Genomic DNA, 17,561 nt, shown 5'->3' on the forward strand with positions numbered 1-17,561 from the left:
ACACACACACACACACGTGCACGCATACACACCATGTCCCTTCCTAATCTCCAACCCTGACAGCAGCACTCAGACAACCAAAGTCCGTTCCCTCCACCCCACTCCGTCCAAAACACATAACAATTACAGAAGACTACTGGCGCTGGGGAAATGTGAGATTTATTTGGGTCAATGGAAACCTCTTTTCCCCGGACTTTTGAGGCGCTTTGCAGACTTAATCGCCACTTTTCTTGTTGCCCACTACAGAAATCACCCATAATGGGACGCTCCTGCGCGGAACCTTACCACCAGGAGGCCATCGGGACGCGGCGATACCTTGATGCCAACCCTCCCTCTTGAGGGACACCACCGGGACCCACATAAATTGACCCCCAGGAGTACAGCGGAGGCAGAGAAACGGGAGGACTTAAGCGCTCAGCCTTGCGCTCGAGTCTCTTCCCAGCCCTGGGTAATAGAAGGACACCCAGCGCCTCCAAGAGCTGGGCAGGGCAGGAGGGCAAGATCAATAAAGTTAAGGAAGAGGACTGCTTGGGCACTGCGTGCTCCGAAGCTGTTGAAGAGAGGCGCCGAAAGGGACATAGACGCAAAACCAAAGACCCATCGGCCACGTTGGGCTGGGGGCGCGCAAGGACACCGGAGCCGCCGGAAGCCGCGGGGGTCGGCTAGGGGGCCGGAAGAACTGGGAAACGCGGAAACTTACGGAAGAAGATGTACTCGGTATAGCTGCTCCAGATCTTGTCGTCGCGGTACTGGTTGACGAAGGCGGCGGTGCCCGAGGAGTTACACGCCACCATGTGGAAGCCGGCCTCGGATAGGCGATCGAACGCCTGCTCCAAGTAGGTGAACTTGAGGTAGAAGCGGGACGTGTACTTCTCAGGCGGCCGGTCAGGGTCACGGCTCTCGTTGAGCGTGTCACCGAACACCTCCTTGGCCAGCGCGATGCGTCCGCACACCATGATGCGCGCCACGCGCCGGAACTTGGCGTCCGCCTGGTTGTCTCGCACCGTGGTGTAGGAACCGCGGTAGCCGAGTGTGAGGAAGCCCGAGCGCTTGTCCTGCGCGCTGCCGCTGCTGTGCGCTCCAGGGCCCGAGGGTGCGGCGGCCGCCGCCCCGCGCAGCAACAGCGCGTCGCTGCTGCCCTGCGAGACGTTGTCCTCCAGATCGCTCTGGCAGCCCTCGTCGTTGAGCGAGTTCTGCTTGGTGACCTTGGGCGACAGCAGCTTGACCAGGTCGGTGAGCTGGAAGTACTCGGCCTCCCGTAGGAGCCGCTCCTTCTCGGGGAAGTGCTCCGGCAGCGCGAGCTGCTTGTCCCGCAAATAATCCAGCACGTACCTGAAAAGGAAGCCGTCCCGGTCGATGAAGAAGCGCGCCCGGCTGTCTCTGGGCAGCTCGCCCCGGCGTCGGGCGCCGCCCCGGGGGCTGGAAGGCGAGAACATACTGGCCAGAGTGCTATCCGGGACGCTGAGCAGCGTCGAGTGCTTGGTCACATAGACCTGGCCCCCTACGTTCAGCTCCACCACCTCGGGGAAGGGCGAGGGCACGCAGGGCCCCGGGGTGGCGGCTGACGAAGCGCCGGGGGAGCTGGACGAGGAGACCATCTCGCTAATGGGCAGGATGGTGCCGCCGCCGCTGCCCGTGTCCTTCAAAGCCATGGTCCCCCCTCCGCCGGCCAAGTGACCCTGGAGAGCAGCACTTTCTCCTTCCCGAAACCCGTGCCCTGCGCCCCGGGTGGTGTGCGCCTGATGCGCCCTCGGGCCGGGCGGCACGTTCCTCCGGCCGGGGCGGCCCGGTTCAGGGCTCGGGGCGGCGGCGGCCGCGGCGCCCGGGCTCCATCGGGGAGCGGTGCGCGGGAGAGGAGCTCTGCGGGCGCCGCGGCGGCGGCAGAGGCGCCAGGAGGAGCGGCTGCTCCTTTGGGGCGAAGGCGGGGAAGTGTGAGAGAGACTTGCGAGAGGCTGTCTTAGGCTGCCGCTCGGCTCTCCGCGGGGAGGGCGGGAGGAGGGGCCGGAGCGAAGAAAACTCGCCGCCCTAGCAGCTTGCGAGCGCGCCGCGAGCCCGGAGCGCGGACGGTGGCGCTAACTACCCCTCACAGCCCGGGAAGCGAAACTGACGTCAAGCCCAGGACTGGGACCCGAGCCACAGCTGTCATTTAAAGAGATAGGTGCCAGCCTCTGGCTGCAGGGCTCTGACTCTAGGGGGCGGAGCCGAGGGCAGAGCCTGGAGGTGATGCTACTTGGCAGCGAGTGGGGAGACGAGGAGAAGCGGGCAGGGAAACGATAACGAACGGGGAAAGGCCAGCTTTCTCTCCTTCATTCTCTCCTTCATTCATTTCATTCCCTTTTTCCGTCGTCCGTCCTTCTCTTCCTCCCTTGCCCTTGTTCGCCCAGTAAAACTGTTTTTTTTTAATGCTGGCATTAAGGTGGGAAGTGGGGTAGGGGTTTGGATTATTAAAAAAAAAAAAAGCTATGCTCCTTATCTGAAATTACGACAAGTGTTGGCAGGAGGGTTTTGATTGTCAAAAGACTGGGAGCGAGGGAGGGGGTTGAATCTCTTGTAGTGGTTTTAGCATGGTTTTTTGAAGTGAAAGGCGAAATGCACGAACCTCTATTACATTCCGATGTCATGATTGCATATTTAAGTGCACGCATCGTGTGCAGTTGAAGAATTTTTAAGACTGAAATCTGATTTCAGTTCACAAAACTAATCACAGATTGTGGTAACGCGACGGTTCTCTCCTTTCATTTCGTCAGTGTTTAATTCATAGTAGATGCTTAATAAATGTTTTTGAAGGAATGGACGGAGCCAGGGAGGAAACTTGGTCTGTTTGTTCCTAGTTTCCTATCTTGATCTGTGCTTTGATTAATCTCTCCTTTTCCCTTTCAGCTCCATAGGGCAAGAGAAATGGTTTACATTTTATTAGTTATATAACCCCAAGAGTCAGGTCACAAATGAAAATTGTAAGAATTTAAGCTCACTTTAATTTCCATTTGTACACAACACAGGTACAGTCTTTTAAGATCAGCGTTATTTGTGATAAAGAGTGAGGATAGAGATGCAAATGAACCTCACTTCTGCCTATTCCTCCTGGGACATCCTTTTGTGTTCGGAAACATAGAAAATCATTAATTTATATAAAGTTCAAAGGAGAAAAAGTATACAGTGGCACAAGTAGATTGTGTCACAAATTATAGTATTATAGAGGAACTTTATCCATTAACAAAATAATGTACAGATTTTCATGTCTTAAAAATTCCATATGCCTACTTAGGATTCCTTCTCTTTGAATTTAACACACACGCAAACAATAAACTTTAATTTTTAAGAAGTAATAAATCATTATTTAAAGTATTAAAAACTATATTTAATTCATTGATGCCTATAAGCCACATCCCCAGAAAATGTTATATCAGTTTTGAAGTTAGATTACCTGAGACTGAGAATGAACCAATGAAAGAACACAGTGTATTTGCGGAAGGTCTAAGACTTAAAATTGAGTGTAAATTGTCCATCTTCATGCAATCCTCTTATCCAAGCCTCCCCTAAATTTATAAACCAGTCAAATTAAGAAGAATAATTGATTTTGGCCTTCTTCACTTAAAAGCTAACATCAGAAAACACGGGAAAATTTAAAATAATCATTCTTGGGAAATAATAGAAGCTTTATAATATTTATAGATGAAAGAATAATAAAGTCTCAAACCACTACTAATGAAGCTCATTTATCATGAGGTAAGTGTCCCTAATGATAAGTATGTCATAGACCATAGAAATGTAATGGAGTGGATGTATAATACATATGCATATGTGTATATGAGGTCTCCAGTATTATCAGGCTGTAATCCATTTTAATCTTTTTAATTGCATAAAGTATGTTTATAAGATGAGATAGCCTAAAATGTGTACTCTAAATGAATATTTCTTAGACATTCTTAGTGAATTGCATCATATGATGTATTACTTTTTTGAAATCTTTCAACCATGATTGAACATTTTTCCTTAACCCCTTCCATCCCCACACTCCTCTTAATCTCACCCCTCCCCCAACTAAACTCTGGAGCCAAACTCCAAATTTTACAAATCTCAGGTCCGGAATGTCTTTACCAGTGGTTCTTTTGGCTAGAAATGCCTTTCCTTTTCCATGAGTTCCCTAATCTTTTCTCCCTGTTTATTGCTTCCCTGAGGTTTTACCTTAAAAAGTGCTTCCTCTGGAAGTCTTTCAGACTTAAAACAAACCAGGTGTTCCCACACAGGTGTTCCTATGCTTACACAAGGACAGGTTTGTTTGTTTTTGTTTTTTTTTTTATCACACTGATGTGTCCTTGTTTCCCATCAGATCAAAAGTTTGGCATACGACCGTATGCACTACCTGTCCCCAACATCATGCCTAGCCCTTAGAAGACAGTCAATCTCTGTTGAATGCTAACTGCCTAGAAGTGTGTTCATATCACAAATGGATGACAAAGCATCAACTGAGTGCTAGACACTGGGCTAAGCAATGAGACTGCAGAGATAAATAAGACTAATTCCTTCACAATTAAAATCAGGAAAAGTGAGAACAGAATCTGATTGAAATAAAATCAGATCTTAAGGACGAAGAGAAAGCAAGAAAGAGACAAGCACTATTGGAGCAGTTATTTTGGTGAACTGAGAAAACATCAAAGACTATAATTAGAACTGTCTTGTTCTAAGCCACAGACACCATTAATGTTCCCTAGATCAACTTAATCACAAGGATTCAGTTCAGTTCAGTTCAGTTCAGTTGCTCAGTCCTGTTCAACTCTTTGTGATCCCATGAACCGCAGCACACCAGGCCTCCCAGTCCATCACCAGCTCCCAGAATTTACCCAAACTCATGTCCATTGAGTCAGTGATGCCATCCAACCATCTCATCCTCTGTTGTCCCCTTCTCCTCCTGCCTTCAGTCTTTCCCAACATCAGGGTCTTTTCAAATGAGTCAGCTCTTCATATCAGGAGGCCAAAGGATTGGAGTTTCAGCTTCAACATCAGGCCTTCCAGTGAATAGTCCAGACTGATTTCCTTTAGAATGGACTGGTTGGATCTCCTTGCAGTCCAAGGGACTCTCAAGAGTCTTCTTCAACAACACAGTTCAAAAACATCAATTCTTTGGTGCTCAACTTTCTTTATAGTCCAACTCTCATATCCATACATGACTACTGGTAAAACCATAGCCTTAACTAGACGGACCTTTGTTGACAAAGTAATGTCTTTGCTTTTTAGTATGCTATCTAGATTGGTCATAACTTTCCTTCCAAGGAGTAAGCGTCTTTTAATTTCATGGCTGCAATCACCATCTGCAGTGATTCTGGAGCCCCAAAAAAATAAAGTCTGACACTGTTTCCACTGTTTCCCCCATCTATTTCCCATGCAGTGATGGGACCAGATGCCATGATCTTCATTTTCTGAATGTTGAGCTTTAAGCCAACTTTTTCACTCTCCACTTTCACTTTCATCAAGAGGCTCTTTAGTTCCTCTTCACTTTCTGCCATAAGGGTGGTGTCATCTGCATATCTGAGGTTACTGATATTTCTCCCGGCAGTCTTGATTCCAGCTTGTGCTTCATCCAGCCCAGGGTTTCTCATGATGTACTCTGCATATAAGTTAAATAAGCAGTGTGACAATATACAGCCTTGACATACTCCTTTTCCTACTTGGAACCAGTCTGTTGTTCCATGTCCAGCTCTAACTGTTGCTTCCTGACCTGCATACAGGTTTCTCAAGAGGCAGATCAGGTGGTCTGGTATTCCCATCTCTTTCAGAATTTTCCACAGTTTATTGTAATCCACACAGTCAAAGGCTTTGTAATAGTCAATAAAGCAGAAATAGATGTTTTTCTGGAACTCTCTTGCTTTTTCGATGATCCAACAGATGTTGGCAATTTGATCTCTGGTTCCTCTGTCTTTTCTAAAACCAGCTTGAACATCAGGAAGTTCATAGTTCACATATTGCTGGAGCCTGGCTTGGAAAATTTTGAGCGTTAATTTACTAGCGTGTGAGATGAGTGGAATTGTGCGGTAGTTTGAGCATTCTTTGGCATTGGCTTTCTTTGGGATTGGAATGAACACTGACCTTTTCCAGTCCCGTGGCCACTGCTGAATTTTCCAAATTTGCTGACATATTGAGTGCAGCACTTTCACAGCATCATCTTTCAGGATTTTAAATAGCTCAAATGGAATTCCATCACCTCCAGTAGCTTTGTTCATAGTGATACTTCCTAAGGCCCATTTGACTTCACATTCGAGGATGTCTCACAAGGATGGGTCCTTAAAATCTTCTATTGTTGTGCAAAGACAAGACATCAAAGTTCTCAGTCTACAGATTACCCTATATCCCTTCACTTTCCAGAAAGTTTTAAGCAATACAGTCAAAACTCTGTCTCTAAAAGTACAGCAGACTAACCAGAAAGAAAATGGGAGTCCAGGTTGTAATAAATAATTGTTAATTTAAAAATAACAAATATTTCTTCACCAGGGTGAGAGTTACTAAAGGCAGGAACTGTATCCTCTTAGATAGGGGAGGAAGAAGACACAAGGTAACGGTGAGATTTAAAGTCAGGCAGAACTGGCTTAAAAATCTACCTTTGTCTCTTTCTGGCTTTGTGATTTGAGCAATTGACTTAACTACTATAAACCTTAGTTTCTTCGTGGATATAGTGGAAATAATAAAGACCAGAGACTTCACTGAGATCATGCATCCCATAATGTGGCCGTTCAAGATAAGAAGTAAAAGGTTTTGATGGAGTTCACTGTATTTACCTGGTCTGTTTCACACTGTTGTTTTGAAGGCTGACAGCAGAGCCACACCCTAACTAGAAAAATCTGAAATTCCAGTGTAGATAATTGATTATAGTCCCTCTATCTACCTTTCTTCCATTTGTCTCACCGCTAAGGTAACATGCAGCCCCTCCATAGTGAATATCCCCAGTATTTACAATTCTAAGCAAAAAGCCTGAAATTCTTTCCTGTACCAAGAGCTTTGCAATTTTTTGAGCAGTGGTGTCCTTTAAAAATATCTTAAAGTGTTCCAGTAACCACTTTAAAAAAGTAAAAAGTGAAATAGGTGAAATTCTTTTAATAATATCATTTATATAGCGCAGTGTATCTGAAATATTATCATTTATGTATGTAGTCAGTATATGAATTTATTAATGACATAATTTATATTTTTCCATCCTAGGTCTTCAAAATATGGCATGTGTTTCACACGTATAGCCATGAAGCATCTCTCTAGCCAAAAAGGAAGAAAAGCTCTAAAAAGAAGAAAGAAAATAATGTAGACTGTATCAGTGGAAGAATGTTTGTTTCCCTTTCACAGCCATCATGGGCAAGTTTTGCTGTACATATTGTTCTTGTGAAAAGCAGACCAACCCAAAAACATATGGCCTCCTGGAAGATAAGAAGTAAAAGGTTTGCTGCCATAACAGGGTCAAAGAACAGATAGTACAAGATGGGAAGGACCATTTTCAGATTCAACAATTGCTGTAGAATCTGGAGAAAGTTGGAAAGCAGAGTATAGAAACTAGGTAACCCGCAAATCTCACCTATCAGTTTTAAGAATTTAATAATGCTGTGAATGAAAAACGTTGCACATGAAGTATTTAGGAAACTCACAGTATCAGTGTTTGATGCATTTGTTATATAGCGTTTTCTAGCAATTTAGATATCTTACTATAATGTCATATGAATTCTTGGTCTATATTATAAATTATAGAAGCATTATTCAAGGCTAGAGTTGATAAAATTCTACTTATTAATACTCAAAGTAATGGAATGTATAGATTATGATTCAATATATCTAAGCACTTAATGCCTGGAAAATAAAAAGTACTCAATATTTATGAATAAAATTTGTGTAAGCCATTTTCATATTACCTTGTATCATGTAAAGGTCCTGTTTTTGGATATAGCTATGAAATTTTATGGGCTTCGCCAGGGGCTCAGTGGTAAAGAATCTGCCTGCAATGCAGGAGACACAGGAGATGTGGGTTCAGTCCCTGGTCAGGAAGATCCCCTGGCGGAGGGCATGGCAACCCGTTCCAGTATTCTTACCTGGAGAATCACATGGACAGCAGAGCCTGGCAGGCTACAGTTCATGGAGTCATAAAAAATCAGACACAACTGAAGTAATTGAGATAATATGCACACATGTAATTTAATATATGGTATGTATGTGGGAATGTATGTGTTGGAGGTAATTTAGCAACAGATATCCTTGTATTTCATCTTGTGCAACTGGCTGCCTCCTTGAAACACTGCTTAACCTCTCAAAGCTTGGGGAGGAAAGCATTAAGACATTCTGGATAAAAATTTTCAGCTAGGCAGTGGGCATAATATTCTGATCCAGAATGGAATCTAAGCCTCTTCAGATAACATAAACCAGGAGCCTAAAAATGGTTTTGCCTGTGTATATTATATGCACAATATAAATTTTATCAATTCTGTGCTGAAATTTTAAAAGTTTCACTGATAAGAAGCAAATTCCAAAACATATGACACAGTAATGTTAATTTCTAATGTCAGATTTTCCTTTAGAATTGCCCCCAAATTACAAACTGTTTTTAAATTATTTTTTTAACCAATGACTGGCTATTAACTGATGAGTTTGACACCATTATTAAAAAATTAATCATAGCAGGAATTCAGTCATTTGAATTCAGTATTAAAGTTTTTGTCCTACCTCTTAGGTTTGCTAATAGGATTATTTAGCTAATGACTGTAAGGTACTTGATGCTCCTCAAAGGGTATGGAACCGAAATAGTGCTCCTGTCAGTTCCTTACATCTCCTGTGATGCTGGTCCCCAGTGGGGACACAGCCTGAGTTGGATTTGTGAACGTAATCCTTCAATATAAGGTTCTCAGATAGTAAAATGCATGATAATTGTCTTAAATCTAAAAAGAAGCAATTAAAATTTTAAAATAATGCCCTCAGGTAATCTACTATTAAAAATTGTAAATGTAGTGTATGGATGAGAATGCTAATAATTTGATCTAACACAATATAGTATCTATTTTCTAGAAAATTGTTTCCCTTCTCATTGGTATTTTTTAAAAGGATGACTGAAGATGTGTCAAATGACTAAAGTCCTTGGTAGGGGTTAAGTGTCTGAGTCTGGGACAGACTCTTCACCAAATTGATAGATGAAGCTGAACCACATGAAATACCCAATTTTGTAAAAATGGTCAAAAATTGGCAATTTAGTATGGTCAAACTTAATAGTTTTCAGGAATAAGGACAGCGAATCTAGCACCATATCACTAAATGCTTAAATGTTTAGAAATGCTTAATTTGTAACTTGAATTTTAAATATGCATATTTAATATACTAAATCTTTATAATTTTTCAGGAAAAAGTTCTGTCTACCACTTACTTTTGGTTCCCCCAGCGCTTAAATGTAGCTTGCCTGAAAGACATTTTGTTTATATTTGGCTTGAATGTGTTCTGAATTACCCTTCATATGTGTCTATTTAGTATATCTACCTAGATAACAAATTCTTTGCAAATGGACTATTCTCCAGTTGTTTTATTTCCAATTCAGTGTTCTGCATACACTTAAAAGAAGCTGTAATGGTGATGGGTGGGTTGTTTATCTTCAGCATGACTAATTAGCAGTGAGACTACTTACAGGCATTTGTGGTGCTGTTTAATTTTTCTCTGTACTGTTAAACAGGAAACTATTGATATTTGTATACCTCCAGACATCACTTTAAAAAGAACATCAGTCAAATCAGACTTCAAAAATACATTTAAAGCACAATGCTTCAATCTTGGAGAGCATTCTGATATAAGGTATAAATTAAGCTAATGAACACCCATTATAGTACACTATGTTATTCAGTAGACAGCTTCTTAAAAATATAGCTTCAAAGGACATTATGTATTATAACTTTTCTTGCCAGTGAATGTTAGGATGTATTGTGTTTCCCATCTTTCATAACTGAAGTGGACCAGAGGTTTGAACAAAACTGGAAACTAAATTTGAATCCCAGTCCTACCAATGACACAGATTTACAAAGTGACCCAGTGCACGTAGCTTTCCTGTTCACTTTCTAGATGGTTAGACATACACATCCTCATATATTTGGGGAAATTCTTTCTAATTATCTACTGTTGCACAACAAACCACCCCAAAACTTAGTAGCATAAACAATAATCACTTGATCATTCTGGGCTCAGCTGGGTGGTTCTTGCTCATACCTCTACAGGTTGTAGTCAGACTGGGACTAGAATCACCGTGAGCTCTGAAGGCTCAGCCTTCTGAGGGCTGGATAGTTGGGGCTTTCTGCTCTCTCTCTCTCTCTGTCTCTCTTTCTTTCTCTTTCTATGTAGTCGGTGCAAGTAGTCTTTCCATCATGGTGCCACAGGGCTCCAAAGTTGCACAACCCCAGAAGAGGGCACCAAGTAGAAGCTGTGTCGTGTTTTATAACCTAACATAAGGAATCACAAAGTATCACTGCTATCATAGTTTATTAAACAAGGCAGTAACAAAAGCCCTCCCAATTTTAATGGGAGAAAATATGGACTCTACTGCTTGAAAGAGCATGGAAACATTCTGGAAGAGCACGTGGGACCAAACATATCACGGCTATTTCTCTAAAATCTACCACAAGCTCTAAAAATCAAGTATCATTCTACCCTTTATGATATTTATATAGAGGGCATGTGTGCTAAGTGGCTTCAGTGTGTCCGACTCTTTGTGACCCTTTGGACTGTAGCCCACGAGGCTCCTCTGAGCTCCATAAATGGAGACCTGGCTTTCCACTGTAGCACGCATTTTGCAGACTTTGCATGCCTAGTTGTGATGTATGGGGAGCCCCAAGCACAAAGAGGCATACACATGCCCAAACAGCCAACTCAATAGTGTGGTTGTCTGAAATCTGAAGCCAATATTTAGAAACATGAAAGCACAGCAAGGTGTTTCCTTCACCTTTAATAAGAATCTCAGTTATTTTCATTTTGATCATTTATTCTGCTCTAATAAATTGCTTCAGCCAATTTACCTTTCCTATAGTTAATCAAGAACCCCCTCTCCTTTCTTTTAACATCCTTTACAACATCTGCAAGTCTTCATTCTCCCTCAGTGAATCATCTCTTTTCATCTTTTAGATGCTGACCTAGTAAACACAAATACTTCTGTGCACACTTGAAAACTGTACTTGTTACCCAGTTTTTCAACAGTTTTCTCTATTCTGATCATTATATTATGGATACAGCTCTACTGTATAAATTTCAATCTCTGTGTTCCAAAGTTACTCTTCTTCCTACAAAAGTACTGGCTCTTGTCTGGAGATACTCACTATGCTCATTTTTCTCACTGTAACCCATGTTACTCTCATTTTACTCTGTACAAATCATGTTATTTATTTATTCAAAGATTAGGAAGATGGTAAGTATAATATGTCTTGTCAAATGGCCATCTATGAAACTAGGACTTTAAATTTTTCTGCCCAATCTTGGGGAAATTAATAAAAGGAAACCATTATTTTTTGGTATAAGTATCCCCCAAAATGGTATTTATGTTTAGGTTATACACATAGTTTGAATAAATTTTGAGGTAGCTTTAAAAGCTAAGTTCCTGTCAAATTAAATTTAATAAAATTCAATGAGTTTTTGTTGAATATCAATTCCATGTTCTGCTAAGTGCACTGTGGGTTATAGAAATGACAAAAACATCTACCCTGTCACTAAAATCTTACAACAGGGACAGGAGAATTAGAAAAGCCTCAGAGTAACCAGAGATTGAATCACAGGGAGGACTAAGGTAAATGTTACAACATAACACACAAAGTGATATGCGAGTCAGAGGAAAGAATACTTCTGGTCCACAGGTTCAGTTAAGTTCAGTTCAGTCGCTCAGTCATGTCCGACTCTTTGCGACCCCATGCATCGCAGCACACCAGGCCTCCCTGTCCATCACCAACTCCCGGAGATCACTCAGACTCACATCCATCAAGTCAGTGATGGCATCCAGCCATCTCATCCTTTGTCATCCCCTTCACCTCCTCCCCCGAATCCCTCCCAGCATCAGAGTCTTTTCCAATGAGTCAACTCTTCGCATGAGGTGGCCAAAGTACTGGAGTTTCAGCTTTAGCATCATTCCTCCCAAAGAAATCCCAGGGCTGATCTCCTTCAGAATGGACTTGTTGGATCTCTTTGCAGTCCAAGGGATTCTCAAGAGTCTTCTCCAACACCACAGTTCAAAAGCATCAATTCTTTGGCGCTCAGCTTTCTTCACAGTCCAACTCTCACATCCATACATGACCAGATCCACAGGTTAGAAAAGTTTAAAAGGAGTAGGTAGAGGGTAGACTAGATAGATTCTAATGGTTAGACATAATGTTCATAGGCTTGGATGACAGAATAGTATTTCAAATCTAAATGATAGTATGAGCAAAACTGGACTAGTTAGTAACGATACTTGTCTCACTAATCTACCTATCTACTCATCTACCTATTTAATTTTTCATCTGTAAGTCTTCATCCTGTCTTATTCCAAAAGATGACTTATATAAAAATGTAAATGGAAAAAGTCAAGGTAGAGAAAATATAGCATACAATATTGACATCAATAAGAAAATTAGGAATTAATTACATATTTCATAGAGCCCTGGGTTAGTAAAGTTGACACAAATTTTACTCATATGGAATACCAGCTTACTAGAGGAAGCAAAAGTGATCAGTTTTGTGACTGAATTTATCAACAAGAAAAAAAAAAAACTTTGAGAAAGCATATTGATTTGTTAAACAGTTCTGTTTATTAGGCAGCTTGAGTATATAATGGTCAATATCACAAATGGCACACCTGATAACAAATGTAATAGCAGATTAAGGTTAGTAGCAAATTTACTTGTATTCACTAAAAGCTAAAGATCAAACATTAATGTATAACTTAGTAAAGATAATCTATATGGGATGTTGGCAATATTATTTCTGTTTTTCAAAATAGGAAATACAGATACATGCACAGTAAATTGGTCACCAAAGAGCACACAGCTAATAACTATTAGAGTTTGGATTTGGATGTGAATCCAGATTTGTGTTACTTTAATGTGAGAGTAAAACTGGTTAGTAAAGGATAGAAAATAGGTCCAGAAAAAAACTATAGGCAGAAATCATCCACAAAGTTTGATTATGATGAGAATGATTGAGATTGTATTATCAGGATTAAAATGAAGCCCTTTCAAGACAAGGGAAAGAATAGTTCTTGGCTGGAAGAAGCAGCTTTAGGGGGAAAGTGAGAATGCTAAAGAGAGGCTGCTGGAATAGAACCTAAACAAAGATGAGAACAGAAGTGGTGAAGGGTTTAGCCTAGGCAAAGAGGCAGAATTTGTCTTCCTGGAACAGATTGTGAAGAAAAGGAATAATATCACCCAAAGAATCCAAGAAATAGTACAACCAGCCTCCCAGCAGGTTGACTGTACTGTACCACTAAGTCGCTTCAGTCGTGGCCAACTCTCTGCGACCCTGTGGACTGCCCACCAGGCTCCTCTGTCCATGGGGATTCTTGAGGCAAGAATACTGGAGTGGATTCCCATGTCCTGCTCCAGGGTATCTTCCCAACCCAGGGATCAAACCTGCAGCTCTTATGTCTCCTCTACTGGCAGGTAGGTTCTTACCACTAGTACCACGTGGGAAGCCCCCCAACAGGTTTAGAATCAAATAAACTAGAGTTTGTTGAGATTTCTAGATTAAAGTTCAAGTGAAATGTCTTATGTTGCCCTTTGGCCCATAAAAGAACCAGCATTCAAGAGGAAAATAATAGGATATCATGTGGCCATTTCTCTTATTTCACTCCATTTCCAACCTTTATGAAAATCATGTCTGGAAATGTATACTAATCTGGGGATAAGAATAAAAAGATTTCTTTATTAGTCATGGACTTGCCACCAACCTAAGATTTGCATGGCATTTGGGAAGATCAGTTTAGCTTCCAAATTGTTCACTTTGGACTACTACTTTTGGAGCCTCAATATCACCATATAAAAATAGAAAGCTTAATATTTGCTTTTTGAATTTTATTAAGGATTAAATGTGCCTAGGATACACTAAACAATCAATAAATGTGGGTTTGTCCCTTCCTGTACCTTAAATGGCACATATTAAAATCTGACAGCTGGATAAAGATCCTAAATAGAAGAGCAGTAAATGCTTCCTTTTCTGGTATTCCTTTATTATTTTATTTCCAATTCTTTCAATATTTATGCAATGCCTTCTGTGTGACAAGCACCCAGATCTCCTTGAAAACCATATATAATCTCTGGTTTGGTCAGCATTCTTCTTGAGTCTGTCCTCTGGCTCTAACTATTTTTAAGCTAGTTTGTCATTTTTATTACATTGGTACTTAAAGTCCTATCTTAATATAGATCTTGATCCCCTTAAACTAAAATGCTGGTTTTTGCTTCCCATCTCACATCTTTTATATAGGTTCTGTATCCTGTCTCAAGCTAATACTCTGTTCCTATGCCTCATAAATCTTGGTTAATCTTAATTTATTAGTCTCATAAATTAATATGGTAACATATCAAATATGCCTTAAATGCCTTAGACAAAAGAAAATGAGTGAGAATAAAATGTAAATAGTTTTATTGGTAAAGGAAAAAAATAAAATTAATCATTTATAATCAGAATTATTTCCTATTTAATCCTTCCAACCTAGAATTTGTCTTATTTAATCTCCTTTCTCAAAGAGCATCGTCAGCATTTGTGTCACATGGGATCTAAGCGGGAAACTGATGGTACACTCTCCTGTTATGTAGCTTATAGGAGTTGGTTCAGTGAAACAAAAGAAGCACTTGGACCATTAAGAGCAGAAGGTCACTGCAGCATCTAATCTGAGAGGCAAGGAGAGGGAGCAGTTACTGGAACCTCAGAGACAGCTATGTGGAGAGGGCTCTTTGACAGGGGCTGTTACCTTTGGCAGAGAGGTGTGACCCCAGAGCAACTCAGCAGGAAGGAAGCACAGGAAAAACAAATACTACAATCTTATTCTTTTTTATTATTTCAGGTTTATTTATTTGTTTATTGCCAGTGATAATCACTTGGTTAAACCCAACCAAAGGAAGAAAGCAAGGGAACCCATTGTTTATTCCACATGGATCAATGTTCTAGGCTATAAAAGGATGAAAAGTAGACCTGGAGAGACAAAAGGGAGCTATCCAGAGAAAACAAATAATCCAATGTGAAAGAACTAGAACAGCAGTGTAAACCAAATGCTAAGGGGACAACAACCCAAAAAAAGAGAACTCTGGTCAGATTTCTATGGCAGGGAAGGACAACGTGGAAGACAAATGGAAGATGTGAGGCAAAAATCATATTCCCCGCTGAGGGATTATTAAGAAAATAAATACTTGGTGTTTTTAGAATTTGAGTAAACCTATAGAATTACAAAGAAGTGAATGGAAATGATGGGGCCAAAGATAGGCTAGAATGCCAAATTCAATAGTATTGTATTTATTGTGCAAATTATGGGGATATATGAGTATTTTACAGAAAAGAGCTATATAATCATCCTACTGGTACAAAGAAGATGAGAAGAAACAGGAGGACTCTTCAAGACCATCTCAGAAATTTGAAATAATCCAGCCAAGCAAAGAGAAAGACATGAACTGGTTCTGTGCAGAGAGACTTGAGTAGAGGCGATAGATTTGGAAGACCTTAATCAACAAATCAACAGTCTTTAAAGATTCACTGGATATAAGGCATGAGTTAAAGAAGAGAAGTGGTGATCAGGTAGACTGTGACACCATGCATACTAGTCTTCATAAACCTAACATAAACCCAACAGTTAACAATGCCTGTCAACACTCATTCCTGCATACTCTGTGCCAACAATGTTGTAAGCCCTGTTTTATATTAAGCCATTTAATCCTCACAGCAATCACCCCACCATTACTTAGAATTAAACTGAGGCACAGGAAGATTAGGTAACTTACCTACTTTCACACAGCTGACAAATGGTAGACATAAGTTTGATAATTGGACAGTTTAGCTGCAGAGTGAAGACAATGATTACTTCCTTATACTAATTTCTGGCTCATTTGAAAAGTTGCCATGCTTATTTGTTTAATTGGGTATTTTGTTTATAAACAGAGAGAATGATTCATATAAAGTTAGAGCAACCTTTTTCACTACTTTCCTTGCAACTCATTGAAGTTTCCTTTTGAACATTTCATGGAACAAACTCATAACATCTACCAACACTATTGCCACCCACAAGATTAGAATTCAAACAAATGCGTATACTTGAATAACTAACTGCCATTTAAACAATTGTTCCCTACATTGAGCTGTGATATCTCGTGCTGTTGCTCCTCGGAAGAAAAGTGATGACCAACCTAGACAGCATATTAAAAAGCAGAGATATTACTGTGCAAACAAAGATCCATCTAGTCAAAGCTATGGTTTTTCCAGTAGTCATGTATGGATGTGAGAGTTGGACTATAAAAAAAGCTGAGCACTGAAGAATTGATGCTTTTGCACTGTGGTTTTGGAGAAGATTCTTGAGAGTCCCTTGGACTGCAAGGAGATCCAACCAGTCAGTCACCAAGGAGATCAGTCCTGAATGTTTATTGGAAGGACTGATGCTGAAGATGAAACTCCAATACTTTGGCCATCTGATATGAAGAACTGACTCATTTGAAAAGACCCTGATGCTGGGAAAGATTGAAGCGGGGAGGAGAAGGGGACAACAGAGGATGAGCTGGCTGGATGGCATCACTGACTCGATGGACATGAGTTTGAGTAATCTCTGAGAGTTGGTGATGAACAGGGAATCTCGGCATGCTGCAGTCCATGGGGTCGCAAAGAGTCAGACACAACTGAGCAGCTGAACTGAACTGATATCATGCTCTTATTCTGCCTTTCCTGCTAGACACCAATTTTATCCCAGCCCTGTGCAAAAGAAAAACAGTGCAAGCCATAAATGAGACACAGGTATACTTTTAAAAGTTCTAGAAGCCACATTAAACAAAACAAAGCAATACAAGGTACAAAGTTCAGGAGCAGTCCAGAAGTCCATCCTCATTTCCAACACCAACTACAAGGCAGGTCTTCAAGACCCCCTCACCTTTGTTACCGGTTGCATCTTCAGGGTCTATGGGACCACTCAGTATAAGTAATTTGCTAGAAGGGTTCAGGGCGCTCACTGAAAGCCTTTATACTCTTGATTACAGTTTATTACAGGGGAAGGGTGAGAGTTAAAAAGCAGCCATGGGAAGAGCTACAAGAGCAGAGTCTGGGAAGGTTCCACCCATGGAGTTCCTGGTTATATTCTTCCAGGAGAGTCATGGACAGTGCTAACTTTCCCAGCATCATTGTGGGTAAGATGCATGGAGTATTGCCAACCAGGGACACTTTCCTTAATCATGGTGTTCAGAGTTTTTATTGGAGCTCCATCACATACATAACTGACTGCCAATGTGGTTGACCTCAATATCCAGACCTTCTCAAGTTTGAGCTGATGCCATTTGACTCAAAGCCCTCATAAATCACACTGTTACACGGTCTGCTGGTGCCCAAGACTTCTAGGTAAATGGACACCCTTATCAATA

General features: G+C 41.1%; 1 protein-coding gene across 1 annotated transcript in view; it reads right to left on the minus strand.

Annotated features, from left to right (window-relative positions):
- KCTD8 (potassium channel tetramerization domain containing 8) overlaps window positions 1–1,652 on the minus strand; it is a 262,947-nt gene extending 261,295 nt beyond the window's left edge. Inside the window, 1 exon segment of the mRNA NM_001205725.1 lies at window positions 701–1,652. Coding sequence (NP_001192654.1) covers window positions 701–1,652 — 952 coding nt within the window.
- Window positions 1,653–17,561: the final 15,909 nt, after the last annotated feature.

This window comes from Bos taurus, chromosome 6, assembly GCF_002263795.3.
Source record: "Bos taurus isolate L1 Dominette 01449 registration number 42190680 breed Hereford chromosome 6, ARS-UCD2.0, whole genome shotgun sequence".
In the NCBI taxonomy this organism is placed as follows: domain Eukaryota; kingdom Metazoa; phylum Chordata; class Mammalia; order Artiodactyla; family Bovidae; genus Bos; species Bos taurus.